Source organism: Fistularia commersonii, chromosome 15 (assembly GCF_037954325.1).
Source record: "Fistularia commersonii isolate RoL2024-O1a breed Wild chromosome 15, RoL_Fcom_v1.0, whole genome shotgun sequence".
NCBI classification, from domain to species: domain Eukaryota; kingdom Metazoa; phylum Chordata; class Actinopteri; order Syngnathiformes; family Fistulariidae; genus Fistularia; species Fistularia commersonii.
In genome coordinates, this window is record NC_141298.1 from 10,740,001 (window position 1) to 10,756,062 (window position 16,062).

Consider the following 16,062-nt stretch of genomic DNA (forward strand, 5'->3'; position numbering starts at 1 on the left):
TCATATGTCTTCTTTTAAGTACTCTTTAAGTAGCATCGCTAGCACAAACTGCATTATCAAGTATTTGTGCAAGGCAGTGTATACAGAAAGCGTGTGTGTGTGGGGGGGGGGGGGGGTTGTGCGTGTGTGTCCATCGCCACCCATCCCCCCATTTCCTGGTTACGCCTACCTGTGCGGTCAGTGACACTGAAACCAGTCACCTATGCTAGTTATGCAGGAGAAAAAATAAACAAACTAAAAAGGGCCGAGGGGGTGAGAAGATGGCGGGTGTGTTGTATGGCTTCAGGCTCACATTTTTAATCAAGCCATATTTCCTCCTGTTTTTTTCCCCTCGTGTTTCATGTCACTGCGCAGGCAAAGCAGAGGTGAGCTCCAGGATTTATTGAGCCGGCGTCCGTTGGCGGCCAGGTTTTCAGCAGGCCAGCATGTTCGTCCAGGCTTATGTTGTTCTTTGTGTCACTGTAGATGAGAGTTCAGGGGTAAAACTGTGGTTTCCAGGGTGACTGAATCACGAAGTGACTTCCAAGCGTGGAAAACATCAAACGCTGCGGCGGTGTCCTTCATCTGCACCGTGATGCCTTCAAGGTCCTGATGCAAAAGCAGAGCTTGGAAAAACAAGGACCTCTTCATTTATTTATCTTAAAGTTCTGCACTGCATTCCCTCAGCCAACCTTTCACACCCAAATACCTTCTCTGAAAATACTCGGTCCTTCAAGTAGTGCCTCAGAAAATACTTGGCTCTCCATGAAGGCCCTCAGAAAATTTTCTGTTCATCTAGTACCATCTCAGAAAATACTCTGCTCCCCAAGTACCACCCCAGAAAGTACTAATTTTTTTAAGCAGAGCCTCAGAATATACGTGGCTCTCCAAGATGTTCCTTAGAAAATACTCTGCTTTCCAAGGTCTTCCACAAAAAATACTAGGCTACCCAAGTACCACCTCAGAAAATACTCAACTCTCCATGTAGTGCCTCAGAAAATCCTCAGCTCCTCCAAATAGGGCCTCAGAAAATACTCAGTTCTCCAAGTACCCCCTTAGAAAATACTCTGCTTCCCAAATACCCCCTTAGTTGCAGCAGTAGGGGGACACTGCAGACACCTGGTTTGTTCAAGGGGACTTGATGGTGCATCGCTACTGTGTCCTATGTCGTTACCACAGCAACCTGACGCAGACGGCTCGCTGACAAAGTCCTCGGTTTCGATCGCTCGCGGACAGAAGACAAATCTAATTTGAGAAGCAAATGGGATTTGCCCGCAGCCCCAACCAGATGTTCCACTTCCTTCTTTCAGCCCAGCTTGAAGATAAATAGCCAGCCTCTTTGCAATTTGTCCTTTTCCCCAGGCCAAGTCGAAGCCAATCCCAGCGCACGTCCGGGCCAGAGGCGGGGTTTAATCCGGGCGGGATGCTGTCAATTACAGGTCCACTTGCCAAGACATCCACCCATTCATTCACACCTACAGCCAATTTGGAGATTTGAATCAACCCGATGGCCGTCTTTGGACTTTTGGAGGAAGATGGAAGAAGCTGAAGAACCCAGACTGAAACCCCAGATTCCCCAGAAGCCCAACCAGAGGGTCTTTGTCAAAACGTTGGAGTTTCTGTGTTGAAGAGAAGCGCCTGCGATGGCGGCGGCACATGCCTCCCCGCTCCGTGAACCTGATCCAATCTCCTCCCCTCTCTATCGCAGCCGTGCAACCTGGCTTTCCATTTCCTCACTCAAGGTTAATTTACTTCATTTAGCCAGTAAGAGCTGGCGTCTGCTTTATTCAATTTCGGTCTTCGCACATGAAGAAAAGGCAAACGTATAAAAGTATTATCCTTGGCGGCGGCGTGCAGGGGTCTGACTTCTGGCGGTGGTGGCGGACGAACCCAGGCTGGAGAACATGGAGAGACCCTGTGCAGCATTACGTGTGGAGAACCCACTCTTGTGAACCCAGACAGGAGAACATGAAGAGAATCCTGGTAGGTTACCCTAGCAGACCCAAGCGAATCCAAGCAGAAGAATGTGGAAAGACCCTTGGCAGGAGAACATGGAGAACCCAACCAGAGACTCCCAACAGCTTCAGAAAACACCCATCAGCAACAGAACAGGCCACCATCCTGAAACGAGAAAGGGATTGTTCGCCCTCTCATGTCCAGACCGTCACGACAACTTCCTGTTTCAGACACTCGTCTTCACGCTCTCTCTCTCTCTATGATTGGCCGAAAGCTGATGGCGGTAGGAGGGGGCGAGGCCACGGACCGCACAAGGCTTTAACCAGACTTGAAAGAAAATCCAGGTTGTTTGGATCAGTGTCCTGGCGCAATGCTGATACAATAATAGAATGATAGTTTGTGTGTGTGTTTCTGCATCGCCTCCGTTCCAGCTGCTCATCCTTCCTTAATTCTGTCCCTGCAGCACAGGGAGGTCGAGGATACGTGTTCTTAATAAATAATAAACATGGGGGAAAGACGGATCGCCAAGCGTTTTGCAACTCGGATGCAGCGTCGGGGGCGGGGCCTCTGTGCGTTTCTATGGAAATGCACTCAGGGTCACATGAGGCCAAATAAAAAAAAAACAACCTGAAACACAAAGACGTCCTGGTAGAAAAAGAGATGCCATGGCATTAGCAAGCAAGGAAAAAGGGGTTTAAACACACATAAACACACAGACACATTGAACTTAGTGCAGGGTTGGAGGTGGCGAGATTAAGTTGGCCGCTGCCAACTTCCTCTTTAGCTTCGCAAAGTGACACAGCCCCCAGGCCTCAACTGAGCCGCTCATCTTCAAGCTTTTATTTTAAAAACTTGGCCGCTTCCTTATCGATGGCAACACCCTCGTGCACATACATACACACACACACACACGCACGCACACACGCGCACGCACACACACACACACACACACACGCACACACACACACACACACACACACACACACACACACATACACACACACACACTCCTCCGAGTTTCCAGGGAGGCATTACTGTGGGAGCAGGAAGCTCTGGAGGACTGACAATGAAGTGTGTGTGTGTGTGTGTGTGCATGCGCGTGTTTGTCTGTGTGTTTGTGTGTGTGTGTGTGTGTGTGTGTGTGTGATGAAGGAGGGGCTCATATCTACATGTACAACAACCCATGATATTATGGGATGGATTAAAAAAAATCGCTATTCTCCAGTATTTTACATAACAAAGGGGGGGGGGGGTAAAGATTCGTAGATGAGTCATTCCCTACCTTTGTTACGTAACATCACACCGCCTGGCCTCTCTCCCTCCTCCCTGTGCGGCGGCGGCCTCCATGTTGGCGGCGTACAAATTCAGTCACAGGAAGATCAGAAACAGAAAAGAACAATCAAACACAAAGCACGCCAATGGTGTTTTCTCCCTCTGCCCGAGCAGGCAGCGCCACCTCGGTCATCTTTTAAATAGAGAATGACGCCTTTAATAGATAATGTACATTTATGACGGCTGGTCGGCTTGAATCCCTTTACGCACTAACAACTTCTGAATTATTAATTTCCTGGTCCGTGTGTGTATGTGTGTGTGTGTCAGCATATGTGTGTGTGTGTGTGTGTGTGTGTGTTTCCTGTGGCTGCCCCGGCATGTAAATAATGTGTACAGTTGGCATGTGAAATATTTATGCAAAGCTAAGCCACATCCGGGAAGTCACCATTTTCCCTTCTCTACATATCGGGCCTTTCAGCTTTATTTTTTCTAATATGGAGAAGTAGCGCTTACATTAAATATATAGAAAACATAAAAGTTAGAAGGGTATCAGCTGTTAATTATCATATAAGTTATTTTCTAAGGAGCTTGCATATGGTTTGATGGACAGGTACTCCACATCCATGTAGGGTCCCATTCGTCCATGTCAAAGGTTGTCCGTCCAGCTCTGCCCTCCAGGATCCCTCTGTACAATCCAAAACAACCATCTGCAGCTTCCCTCCCTCCACTCCCAGCCTCGTATTTTCTTTCCCCGTCACTCCTGAACCCCTCCGTTGGCCAACAAGAACATCAACCCCTCCTCTCCACCACCTCCTTCTCCTCCGCCTGGCTACAGTTCTTTCACTCAGTCTGGATTTGCTGCTCCTCCGCTGACCCCCCCCCACCTCCCCACCCTGCAACCCCCCCAGGGTGCAGTTTCCCCGCCGCTGCCCCCGTAATGCACGGATACATCTCTTGGAATGGATGCAGCGCGATAATATGTTTGTTGTGTTTCATGAAGAGCCCCCGCTCTCTTTCTTCTCTCTCTCTCTCTCTGGGTAGAAAGTTCAAGCTTTTCGCAGCAGACACTCCCCTCCACCCCCCCACCCCCTAAGCTCTCCACAGCTAAAACAACTGTGACACCAGTGTAATGGAAATCCAGCTGGCACTGGAATGACTAAGAGAGGCTATGATAGCTTGTAGCGCCGTTTAGCGCTTGGCAACGTGGTGGGCTGGTGTGTATCTGTGAGAGAGAGAGGGGTCGTTCAATTTGCAGAAGTGAGCAGTAAAAGTAGGCTCGCTGTTACCAGGTTCTGGAAGACGCTTTGCACTCTCACTTGGAAAAAAGGGCTTCGGACAGTGGGAGGATGGAGGGGAATGGATGGTAGGAAGGTAGCGAATTGGTTGAAGATGGGAGGAGAGGAATGGGAGGAAGAAGACAACCGGATGGAAGGGATGGATGGATGGAAGGAGGGGGATGTGAGGAAGGAGGCAAAAGGATTTAAGGAAGGGATAGCTGGCCAGTAACACCTTGGCTGCTGCTGCCACTCTAATTAAAGATGTATTTTGATTGGGTGAGACATGGTCAGTAATCTCAATGCAAATGGAGGCTCTGAAACTACAAGTCACTGATCACTGTCCAAACATCTACTGCCCCCTAGTGGACGCAACCACCACTGCAGTGTCAGGATGGCCTGTACTCTGAGCTTGAGTAATTCTGAAACAGGCTGCTCGCTTACACACTAACACCACACCGTAAATATGGGAAAACATTTGTTCACATTTTTGTGGCAATGTTAACCGACCGCTGTCACTCACCCTTGTCTTGTCTGCCTCTTTTCCTGCCGCAGTTTTCATCATGGCCGCCGGTCTGCTGGTCTACCCTTTCGGCCTCAACTCGTCGCTGGTGCGCTCCTTCTGCGGCGACTCGGACATCTACTACGCCGGCGAGTGCAAGATAGGCTGGGGCTACATGCTGGCCATCGTCGGGGTGATGCTCACCGTCTTCTTGCCCTTCTTCGCCAAGTACGCCCCCAAGGAGCAGCTGTCCCCCACCCCCCTGCCAACGCTCTTATAGTTGATGGAGGCCATGTTTGGTGCCCCCCAATCCCCGCCATGGCAGACCGCACGTGTCAGAGCCAGACTGGGTTTTCAAAAACAAAGACGGAGAGGCCTCTCGGACAAACTGTCTTCCCTCGACCTTTTATGTAATTATTAGAACTATAATTTTAACGACTCATTTAATCCTTCTAACTGTCGGGATTTATGTTTCACCCCCCACGCATGACTCCAGAATAACTAACCTAAACCCCCCTCACCCCATGTCCGACAAGTCGACCGGAGAAACATTCCAAGAGGAGGCTGGATTAGACGGAGGGATTACCGCCACGCCGTGCCGCGCCCCCGCCAGGACCCGCACCTTGAGACAGCTTGCCCTGCCAGACTCAGACTGTGCATATAATCTGGATTAGGGGTCAGAAAATTGCACGTGAGAACTCCTCTCGGACCTTTTCGGGAAACAGGAAGTCCGTCTAAACGATGAGCAGCGCTTTCAAAAGACAAGTTCACGTTGTGCTGACCCCTCCACCCTCCAAACCCGAGAATTATTTGTGTCATATGACTCTTTAAAAACAAAGCAATTCATTCTTTCTGTCTTTTAACATAAAAATAAGTGATAGCGATCGACGGACGGGGGGCTCGGGTCCGGACTGCATGAGAGGGTGACCTTCATTCGGATCCAGATGTTGGCGTGACGTGACCGACTTGTGCCTTGGAACGTCATCCAGACGAGCGCTTTCCTACGATTATCAGGTTTATCGACTCTTTTCTGCCGAAAACAACAATGACGACAAAAAAAACCTAAACGGTGGATTCTTGTTTGGTGATGTATTTTTTAATTATTATCATTTGCAGAAAGCAGGAAGACCGAGCATTGGGGTATTAATCCCTGGAGGAAACAGAGAGGCTTTTCTTTCTTGGTCGCCCCACTTCCTTCACCCCTAACCTCCGCCATTATTTCTAATCTACTGAGTGTTCATGTGTATTAGTGTTCTAACATGTCGGGATTCTGCTAATGGGGGTTTAAAACGCTTCCCCGAAATGGAGAGTCGGGCTCGAGTTTGGAAGGTTGGAGGAGGAGAGGCATTGGACCTCGAACTTCGGACGGACTGACCCCCCGCCAGCCCCCACCCCGCCCTTCCCTCCCCATCCTGTGTAAAGTCTCAGCACTGGTGAACGTGTCCGTTGGTAGAGTAGAATCGTTGCTTTTGATTTCTCCTTCCTTTCTTTTCTTTTTTCCCCCTGTGACTTTAAAGAAAACTAACCATACTTGAGCTCATGCTGAGTCCTAACTGCCCGTTTTTCAAAGATATATTTTGAGAGATTACCTCATGGTGTTTGCCCCCACCCCCTTATCGCTAACCTCTTAACTAACGGTTGATGTTCTGTGGATTTTCTTTCTCGCTCTTCTTTTTAATAAAAACAAATGTCATGCATCGTAAAGACAAGAGTGGCTTTCCTTCCATTCTCTGAACTGAATCCTTCACATGTACGTTCTCAACAGAGTATTAACTTTTTTTTCTGTCTGTTTTACAAAAAAAAACAAAAAACACTGAACATGTTTTAAATCGACTTTCTGGGAAGAATAAGAGGTTGGTGACTCAACCCTCGCGACACGGCACGTCGATTCAGACCTCACTGAATATCCTCACCAGCCTCCTCATCTCGGCGTCACAGGCCTTGACTGCCTCGCCGGCACCCCGCAGCTCCCACGGCTGACTAGCACGTACCGACACGCACACCAGCACGCCGCGGCAGGGGTCGTAGTTGCCGAGGCAGCGGTGAGCCTGGCCCCGAATCAGACGGGGCAGCCCCTGCTCCTGCGGGGGCCCGGGACAAGAAGCGGTATGTTCCTGTAGCTCCGGTGATTAAAATAAATCGCAGTGTTTGGTCTACTTGTGTGTTCTGTGAATTTAAATTTCTCCCTGACACTCACATTTTCATAGAACTCACACTGCACCGCATGCTGTCCATCTCTCAGGAGGAAGCTCTTGGCTCCATGGCGGCCGAGCGTGACGGCCGAGTCCAGGGTGCCTGGCAAGGGAGTGAAGGGGGCGACAGGCTGTGAGGCTGACATTTACAGAACACCAAAACAGGCGGAGTCGTCACACGGCTGACCAAATATCTCAAACAAGATGGGGACTTTATCCTTAAACTGGCTCCAGTGTCGCATCCCGTTAATAACGGCAGTCAGGATACGGAGGGAGGTTTCGCCGCCCGGCGCCATCGGGGACGTTTCCTGGTGGAGGCAGGAGAGAAACACCAGCAGCACTGATTACTTTCTAAAAATACCATCAAAAACCAAATGTCAAGTTTATTAATAATGTTTTCCTTTTTTTTACCGGAGTTGAAAGACGCTGCACACTCTGCTGGGGTTGACTTGCGCTGTGTTTTTCCACAACATTTGAATTCTGCGTCTTGAAGCTGTTTGTCAACTGCCAGTTTTTTTGCAGCTGTGTGGGTGCAGTGGAGGGCCGGCCGGGCAGAGGGACAGGGGCCAGTGGGAGCCTGACCTGCTGGTTACACTGACGGGGGAGACCCGGTGGCTTGAAGGACAGGGGTCGGCTCATTGGAGCGGGGCATTCAGAGGACGGCGGTTTGGTTTCAGCGCTGCAGGGAGCCAGATGTCGGTGAGGAAGGGCAAAGCTGGAGGCCTGTTGCTGCAGAGGATTTTTGAGTTGCGGTGCAGTGCAGCTGAAACCAATTAATTAATACTTGTTTTAAACAATGATCCCAGTGGAAAGCCATATTATTCTTATTTGTCTAGGAGGTAAATCACAATTTTTATTCAATTTAGATAAATAATTTAACAGACCCTGCTCTGCCTCTGCAGCACTGAAGCAGTGCCAGGTGTAATGATATCCAAAATGGCTGAACAACCCTTACCTGGTGTTTCCAGCTTTGTACGGATGTGGTAACAACGGGTAGGGACTTGTTGCAAGAGCGGGACGATTTCCACCGTATTGCTGGTGCTGGCTGGTTTGTGAGGGACCCCCACCACTGCTCCACTGAGGACACTGAGCACCAGGAGAAGCTGCGGGGGCCTGGTACGAACCACAGGTACCTGAGGAAACATCAAACCCTCACAGATAGACCTCTGGAAAGAACACTCTTCAACACACTCTTGCATTCTTTCTTAGGATTTACAGACATGGAATGATCAAAATATCACTGCAAAACAATCTGGACTGAGTTCTTCACCTGCTGTTTGGCAAGGCAAGGCCGTGCTTGTGCTCACTGTGAGTTCCCCAAGGGAAAAGAATTGGTTCTCGGTGGGGGTGGATGTGCAGGGAACTCGGATTCTTTTCTTCTGGTTGAAGAGCGGCACAGAAAAACAGCCTGATGGTGATATCAGGAGAATATCCGGTTATTTTAGATAAACGCTGTTTTTGAAGGGAATGGTAATATTATTCAGTTTCAGTGTTACTTGATTGTAGACAATTTTTGAATTCAAAAAAAACAAAACAAACTAAAGTTTGAAAAGAATGTTGGATCAATGCCATTTGTGCAGCTATTATGCTACCTCCGGGATAATTTTTTTCCCTCTAAGCAACGTATGATCAACTGGTGGTGAAACAGCAATCAACTGTCATCTGTGAAAACAACAATAGGTGCATCTCCTCGACTTATTTCACTTTGGGATTTAAATCCCCAGTTGCAACTTCCTGTCAACTTTGGTAGAGAAAGTAAAGAGGAAACTGTTTTTCATCGGTTTTATTCATATTTTCAAAATCAGTCAGTCATTCATTGTCTATTCCACTTACCCTAGGCTAAGGGTCATGGGGGGGCATGCAATCATTCACCCTCTCATTCACACAGCTGAACAATTTAGGCTCTCCAGTGACCTCCTTGCATGTGTTTGGACTGTGGAAGGACACCCGAGAACTCAGAGGGAACCCATGCAGACAGGGGGTGGAACATGGAGATTCAACACAGAAAGGCGCCCTGTTGGAAATTAACCAAGGACCTTGTTGTTGCGTTGACGACTGGTTGGTTTGTAATCTGAATAGCATGTTTATGATATCATATGCATGCTTTTATCTCTCTCATATGGGTTGGGACTTTATGTGCAGTGTTTCCTCCTGAAAATCATATATTAAATGGCACTTTGATTCAGCACTTTCATTTCACATCACTGGAAAGTCCAGTGTAAATCATTGACTGCTTAAATCCCGAGTCCTGCCTCATTAATCATAATAATATCAGCATTTTTAAAAATTACAATGTGTAAATGAATGCATTACGCCTGGCTCTCTTACAGACCTGTTGTTTGTCCTGCTGGCTGGTTTTCATTTCTCTTCATTGTTTTTCAACCACTGTACGGCGTTAGCTGTGGAAAATTCATGAATAAATTAAAATAAGTCCCAACTCTAACTTGAACATGGACAGAAATGCCTGATATTATGGTAAGTGCTGCTTGTCTACCATATTGAAAAGGGCGGGGGGAAGTTTCAAAGTAAAAGAAAATCACTTGAATTTTTTTTTTTTTTTTTTTTTTTGCCAGGTTCAGTTAGCTTCGTTTGCTAAATTTTAGCTAACTTTACGGCTATGTTTTGTAGCTAGGTGGCGGAGGCTAACGAGGACATACGACTGCAAAAGGTATGTACGGTTTTAACTGTTTTTTATAATACATACTAAAACGTTTCAAGGTTAATTGAAGTTTTCAAATGAAACATTTCTCTCTTAAATTACAAGAACCTACACAGACTTACGTTGCTCGGTTCAGGACCCTGGAAAGCGACTGGCGCCAAAAGTCAATCCCTTAAAGCCGGAGCCCGTGCTGCCTTCAATATACAGTTGTAAAAACGGAGAAGGTAATATACATATTACGCTTGAAAATAGATTCACTTTTTTTTTCTGTTGACTCGCAAAATTTGTTTGTGATTTGGTCGTGGACAGGGAGCAAAACAAAGAGTAAAGAGCGGTTCGCGGGATTTTTTTTACGCGATTTCGTGATTTATGGCGTCACCGTTTTCATAGGGCATCGTTGTTACGTGATACCCCTGAACGTTACTTCAATACGGCGTTATATAAACTTGGATGTTCGACATAAAAGTATCTTCAAAAAAATGTTTTTCAACTTTTGTTGAACTTATAAAGTATATTCAAACAAAACATATAAACAAACAACCATGGCTGAATTCAATCGTACATCAAAAACATTTAACTGACATGAGCAAACATTAAGATACTTAATTTGTATGCAATCGATTAACTGTAAGAGAAGAAATGGCAAGTTTGATACAATGTGTATTTAGCTTAATGGATCTAAGGGAATATCATTCATAAATCTGTATATTTTGGGGTATTTTTCCATATGTTTTAAAGATTTTTTATAGAATTCAAAATCGTTTTTAAAGAAGGTAAAATTAGGAGGACACTTTTGCATTCTGTTTTGGCAGAATTCTGAAGAGGTTGGCCAAACCTTAAATAACAGTTCCAAAGCAAATGTTTCGTCATTTCTTGAGAGAGATATTGGTGATGATAGAAATTTGATCAATTTTTGAGTTTTAGTCCAAAAACGGTGTACGCATGGGAAAAAATATATGGTCTGTGGTTTTAAATTTGTCTTCACAAAATGTACAAATTTTATCATCATTATTAAAGCGAAACCTTAACAATTCTTCAGATGGGTAGATGCTATTCATAATTTTAAAGTGCGTCTCTTTTGCCTTACGGGGTATAGGTAGAGTATCTTCAAAAATATCCACGTGTATTTACAACCTTTTACTTATGTTTCAATTTGAGAAAACTCTTCAAATATTTATTCGCCTTGAACAAATGTGTTGTCTTTACACTAATTACAAAAACACTTTGTTTATTTACTCAAAAAATATGCATAGACGAAAAGGGGAAATCATACAATTTTTTTAGCTATGTCAGTGTGTATAAAAGAGGGTTGTGAATTTCTGGAATATTGATCGCTTTCATATCATTGACATTATAAAATCTTCCTCACCTTTTGGCTTTTACCTTCAGGTGTCGCCTGCCACAGTAAATCAACCTTCTCTATCTAATCCTATTCTCTGTATCCTCCTCTCTCACACCAACTACCTTCATATCTTCTCTCGCTACATCCATAAATCTTCTCCTTGGTCTCCCTCGAGACCTCCGGCCTGGCAGCTCCAATTCCAGCATCCATCTACCAGTATATTCCCTCTCCCTCCTCTGTACATGACCAAACAATCTCAGTCTGGCTTCTCTGTCCTTCTCTCCAAAACATCTAACATGAGCTGTCCCACTGATAGACTCATTCCTGATCCTATCCATCCTGGTCACTCCCAAAGAGAACTTCAGCATCAACATCTCTGCAACGTCTAGCTCTGCCTCCTGTCTTTTCATTATTGTAACTGTTTTTACTCCATACAGCATCGCTGGTCTCACCACTGTCTTGTATACCTTTCCTTTCATTCTGGCTGATAGTCCTCTATCTCATAATACCCTCAACACTTTTCTCCACCTTTTCCAACCTGCTTAAACCTGTTTCTTTACCTCTTTTCCACACTCTCCATTGCTCTGGACTGCTGACACCAAGTATCTGAAATACTCCAACTTCTTGATCTTCTCTGTTACCCCTACAGCACACCTCACCACTAACAGCTAGCATACATGTCCTGCACCAGTCTAACATACTTCTCTGTCACTCCAGACTTCCTCGTACAATACCAGAGCTCCTCTTTTGGCACACTGTCATACACTTTTTCTAGGTTTATAGAAACACCAATGCAGCTCCCCCTGACCTTCGCTGTACTTCTCTATTAGCATTCTCAAAGCAAATACTACATCGACTCTTTCTAGGCATGAAGCCATACTGCTGTTCACAAATGCTGACCTCTGCTCTAAGTCTACTTTCCACTACTCTAACTAACTCTACTAACGTCATTGTGTGGCTCATCAACTTTATCCATCTGTAGTTGCTACAATTCTGCACAACCCCCTTATCCTTAAAAATGGGCACCATCACGCTTTGTCTCCATTCTTCAGGCATCTTCTCACTCTCTAAGATCCTGTTGAATAATCTATTCAGAAACTCAACCACTGCATCTCCTAGACACTTCCACACTTCTACAGGTATATCATCAGGACCCACTGCCTTTCCACTCTCCATCCTCTTCAATGCCTTCCTCACATCACTTTTGCTAATCTGTGCTACTTGGTGGTCTACAATAGTCACCTCTTCTACCCTTGCCTCTCTTTCATTTTCTACATTCATCAGCTCTTCAAAGTACTCTTTCCATCTTCCCATCACTCTTCTAGCATCTGTCAATACATTTCCCTCTCTGTCCTTAATCACCTGGACCTGTTGGACATCATTTCCATCATTATATCTCTGTTTCGCCAACCTGTATAGATCATTCTCTCCCTCCTTACTGTCCAACTGAGCGTACAGATCATCGTACGCCCTTTGTTTTTCCTTTTCTACCTCTATCTTTACCTTACGTTGTATTTCCCTGTACTCCTGTCTGTTCTCTTCAGTCCTCTCAGTATCCAACTTGTTCTTTGCTAACCGCTTTCTCTGTATATACTCCTGCACTTTCTCATACCACCACCAAGTCTCCTTATCTACTTTCCTCCCAGATGACACACCAAGTACTCTCCTACCTGTCTCCCTGATAACACTAGCTCTTTAACTAAGTTACCCTATGTTCCTGTCTCTTCTGGAAAAAAGTGTTCACTACAGCCATTTCCATCCTTTTTGCAAAATCTACCACCATTTGTCCCTCTGCATTCCTATTCTGTATACCAAATTTGTCCATCACTTCTTTATTCCCTCCATTGCCTTCACCAACATGCCCATTGAAGTATGCTCCAATTACCACTCTCTCATTATATTCTGCATCACTTCATCTCGCTCATTCCAGAACTTCTCCTTCTCCTCAAACTCACATCCTACCTGCGGGGTATAACCACTAACAACAGTGAGCATCATACCTTCAATTTCCAATTTCAGACGCATTAGTCTATCTGACATTCTTTTCACCTCCAAAACGTTCCTAAAAAACTCCTCCTTCAAGATAATGGACATTATAAAATATTAATCAGAAAAAATTATGATGAGAGCTCGGTGGTGAGTCAAATAAGATGGTTGAAATATGATAAGCATGAGTGTGTGGGGGGGTGAATTGTAAAAACTGAAAGATTTTCTCCAAAAACTTATATACAATCCTCATTTCTCTCAGCCTTGAGATCTTTGCTCCGGTGAAGACAGAAGCCCCATCTGTGATGTTTCTTTTTTTAAAGAACCTGACTATGACTCACCTCCCTATGGGGGAAACTGAAAAGATGTTTTTTTTTTTGTTTTTTTTTAAATGAGGATGAGGTCAAACACCCCTTAGTTGGAGCAAGATGCTGATCTTGGCCTCCACATCTGAGGGACAAACACAGCTCCTCTGTCTCTTGTTTCTTCTGGCTGCAACACCATGGCAACAGCACCACTACTGTCTTCACATTAATGACTTAATTACACCTTTTTTTCAGCAAGAAACAAAACAATCCACCTCAGCTCCTTAATTCACTCTCCCGCCGTTCTCCATCGCTTCTTTTTGACGCCCTCTCGTCTGGTGTTCGGAGTCCACAAACACACAAACAGCCATTTGTTTGGAAAATTAGCTGCAGCACCACTTATGTTCGAAGAAAAAAGCTCCGACAGTTCATCGGGGTTTCGTGCTGGGTGTTTATCGAGGCGACAGTATTGTGCTGAAGCTGTTCAGTGTTGATCCCCGTTATTTTACATTCAGGGATGGAACCACAGAAATCACAAAAGCCCTCTACTTTTTAAAGGATTAACTCGTTCATGACTAAGCCTCTGACTCAAATCCCCATTTATGTATGTATAATCACAGATAATATAATATAATGGCAACCCCATTGTTTTTTGTTTTTTATTTTTTACATTTTTAGCCGAAACAGATTTACAGATTGTGTTAAATTAACAGATTTCCACGACAGAACTTTCCCTCTGCAAATCATGTAGAAAATAAAGGAAAATCAGTTGTAATGAGGGAAAAAGTGAGAGATAAAGCAAAAATATTTTTCTACCAATAATCAATGCATTTGATCATTTTCCTAGAACTGCGGATGGTGTTATTCAGACTTTTGCCACTAGATGGCGCTCCAACGCTCACTCAAATGCTTACAACAGGAAACCAACCTTATTTTTAATTTATTTTCTTTTATTGCATAAAAAGCTATTCCTCTCATTAAATACACATCCAGTAGAAAGGCAGATTTAAGGACATGGGAGAGGAAGAACTCCAGAAACACAGAACAGTCAAATATAGGGGAAGCGTGTGTTTACTCTCATTTCAATGTAACGAGTCCCGTTTAGAAATAAAAAGGCACATTTTGTAAAGGATAACACGTTTCCAGTATAATGCATGTGTGTGTCACATCTGTGTTTTTAGCTCAAGAATGGAATTTTGGTGTGTCTTCAGAACTTTGCTGCTGCTGGACCCCAGGTGGCAGCCTTGATGACCTCAGCAGCCTTAGCAGGCCTCTGATGGAGCAGATCGGTGGCACTTGAGCAGTGTTCAGAGAATATACACTATATGGCCAAAAGTATTCGCTCACCCGTCCAAATAATCTGAATCAGGTGTTCCAATCACTTCCATGACCACAGGTGTATAAAATCAGACACTTAGGCATGCAGACTGTTTTTACAAACATTTGTGAAAGAATGGGTCGCGCCCAGGAACTCAGTGAATTCTAGCGTGGAACTGTGATAGCTTTCCCACACCAAATCCAGTTGTGAAATTTCCCCACTCCTATATATTTCACAGTCAACTGTCAGCTGGGTTATAAGACGTTGGAAGGGTTTGGGAACAACAGCAACTCAGCCACAAAGTAGTAGTCCATGTAAACTGAGGGAGCGGGGTCAGTGGATGATGAGGCGCACAGTCCAACGAGGTCGCCAACTTTCTGCAGTCAATCGCTACAGACCTCCAAACTCCATGTGTCCTTCAGATTAGCTCAAGAACAGTGTGCAGCAAGTTTCGAAGAATGGATTTCCATGTCCGTGCCTCTCCATTTGGCAGTATGTATGTATGTGATATATATGTAATATATATGTAATATGTGTTTGTGTGTGTGTGTGTGTGTGTGTGTGTGAAACTTTATTGATTACCATAAGGGAAATTCCTTTGTCACAGCAGCGTAACAGTTATAATGTCAAAAAAAAGAAATATAAATGAGTATAAACAGACAGACAGACAGGCAGAAAACGGGAAATCGCAAGACCAAAAAAAAAGTATATATATGTGTGTGTGTGTTATTTACGGAGGAAAAGCAAAGACTGTGAAAATATTGTCATATTCAAAAGGGAAAAAAAATACCACAATAACTTCTTGTAATTCTCAAAAAGCCCTTGAAAATAAAAGTTTTTTTTTCCTGCTAAGAGACTATTCGTATATATGCAGATGTGTGCAACATGTTTGATCTGTGCAATGTGTATTACTTGTGTGCAGGCTGCTGGACACCTTTAATTTTCTTTGGGATCAGTAAAGTATCTTTACTAAATGTTACTGATTTGGATTAAACTTAAAAATAGGAATAATAAATACGACTCATTGTAAAAATAATTACCACTTGAAAAGAGCTGTAATTCTCTTCAAGAATGAGGGGAAAACGGAACATGCCACGGCAAATAATCACATGTGGGTGGAGGAGGGGCAGCTTTAAGTCATGAGTCTCACTTTAATCTGACTTTGTCTCTGACTTTAATTCCCTCGCCTCTGACTTTAAAGTCTGTAATCTATTTTTTGTTTTATTTTGTTTTTATTTCCCCACAATGTCCTGTCCAGCTGTTCCCCGGGACCTTGA

The 16,062-nt window shown here is 44.6% G+C and overlaps 2 protein-coding genes across 2 annotated transcripts in view; one reads left to right on the forward strand and one right to left on the reverse strand.

Annotated features, from left to right (window-relative positions):
* Positions 1-6,689, forward strand: part of lhfpl7 (LHFPL tetraspan subfamily member 7) — a 57,335-nt gene extending 50,646 nt beyond the window's left edge. The window contains exon 3 of the mRNA XM_086160816.1: positions 5,037-6,689. Coding sequence (XP_086016942.1) covers positions 5,037-5,263 — 227 coding nt within the window. The 3' untranslated portion in view covers positions 5,264-6,689. The remainder of the gene's footprint in view (positions 1-5,036) is intronic.
* An 18-nt stretch (positions 6,690-6,707) lies between these two features.
* Positions 6,708-7,417, reverse strand: spata22 (spermatogenesis associated 22). Its single transcript, XM_086160818.1, has 3 exons — positions 7,363-7,417; positions 7,181-7,278; positions 6,708-7,064 (listed from the first exon to the last, which is right to left on the reverse strand). Exons 1-3 carry the CDS (start codon positions 7,415-7,417, stop codon positions 6,873-6,875), a joined length of 345 nt encoding a protein of 114 aa, XP_086016944.1. The 3' UTR covers positions 6,708-6,872.
* Positions 7,418-16,062: the final 8,645 nt, after the last annotated feature.

Excerpts from the sequence above, each read along its gene's own strand:
- spata22 (XM_086160818.1), bottom strand. The coding sequence starts at position 7,417 with ATGCGACACTGGAGCCAGTTTAAGGATAAAGTCCCCATCTTGTTTGAG. Across the intron at positions 7,279-7,362 it reads CATCTTGTTTGAGATATTTG|GCACCCTGGACTCGGCCGTC; the intron begins GTCAGCCGTGTG and ends CTCCCTTGCCAG. Across the intron at positions 7,065-7,180 it reads AGTGTGAGTTCTATGAAAAT|GAGCAGGGGCTGCCCCGTCT; the intron begins GTGAGTGTCAGG and ends GGGCCCCCGCAG.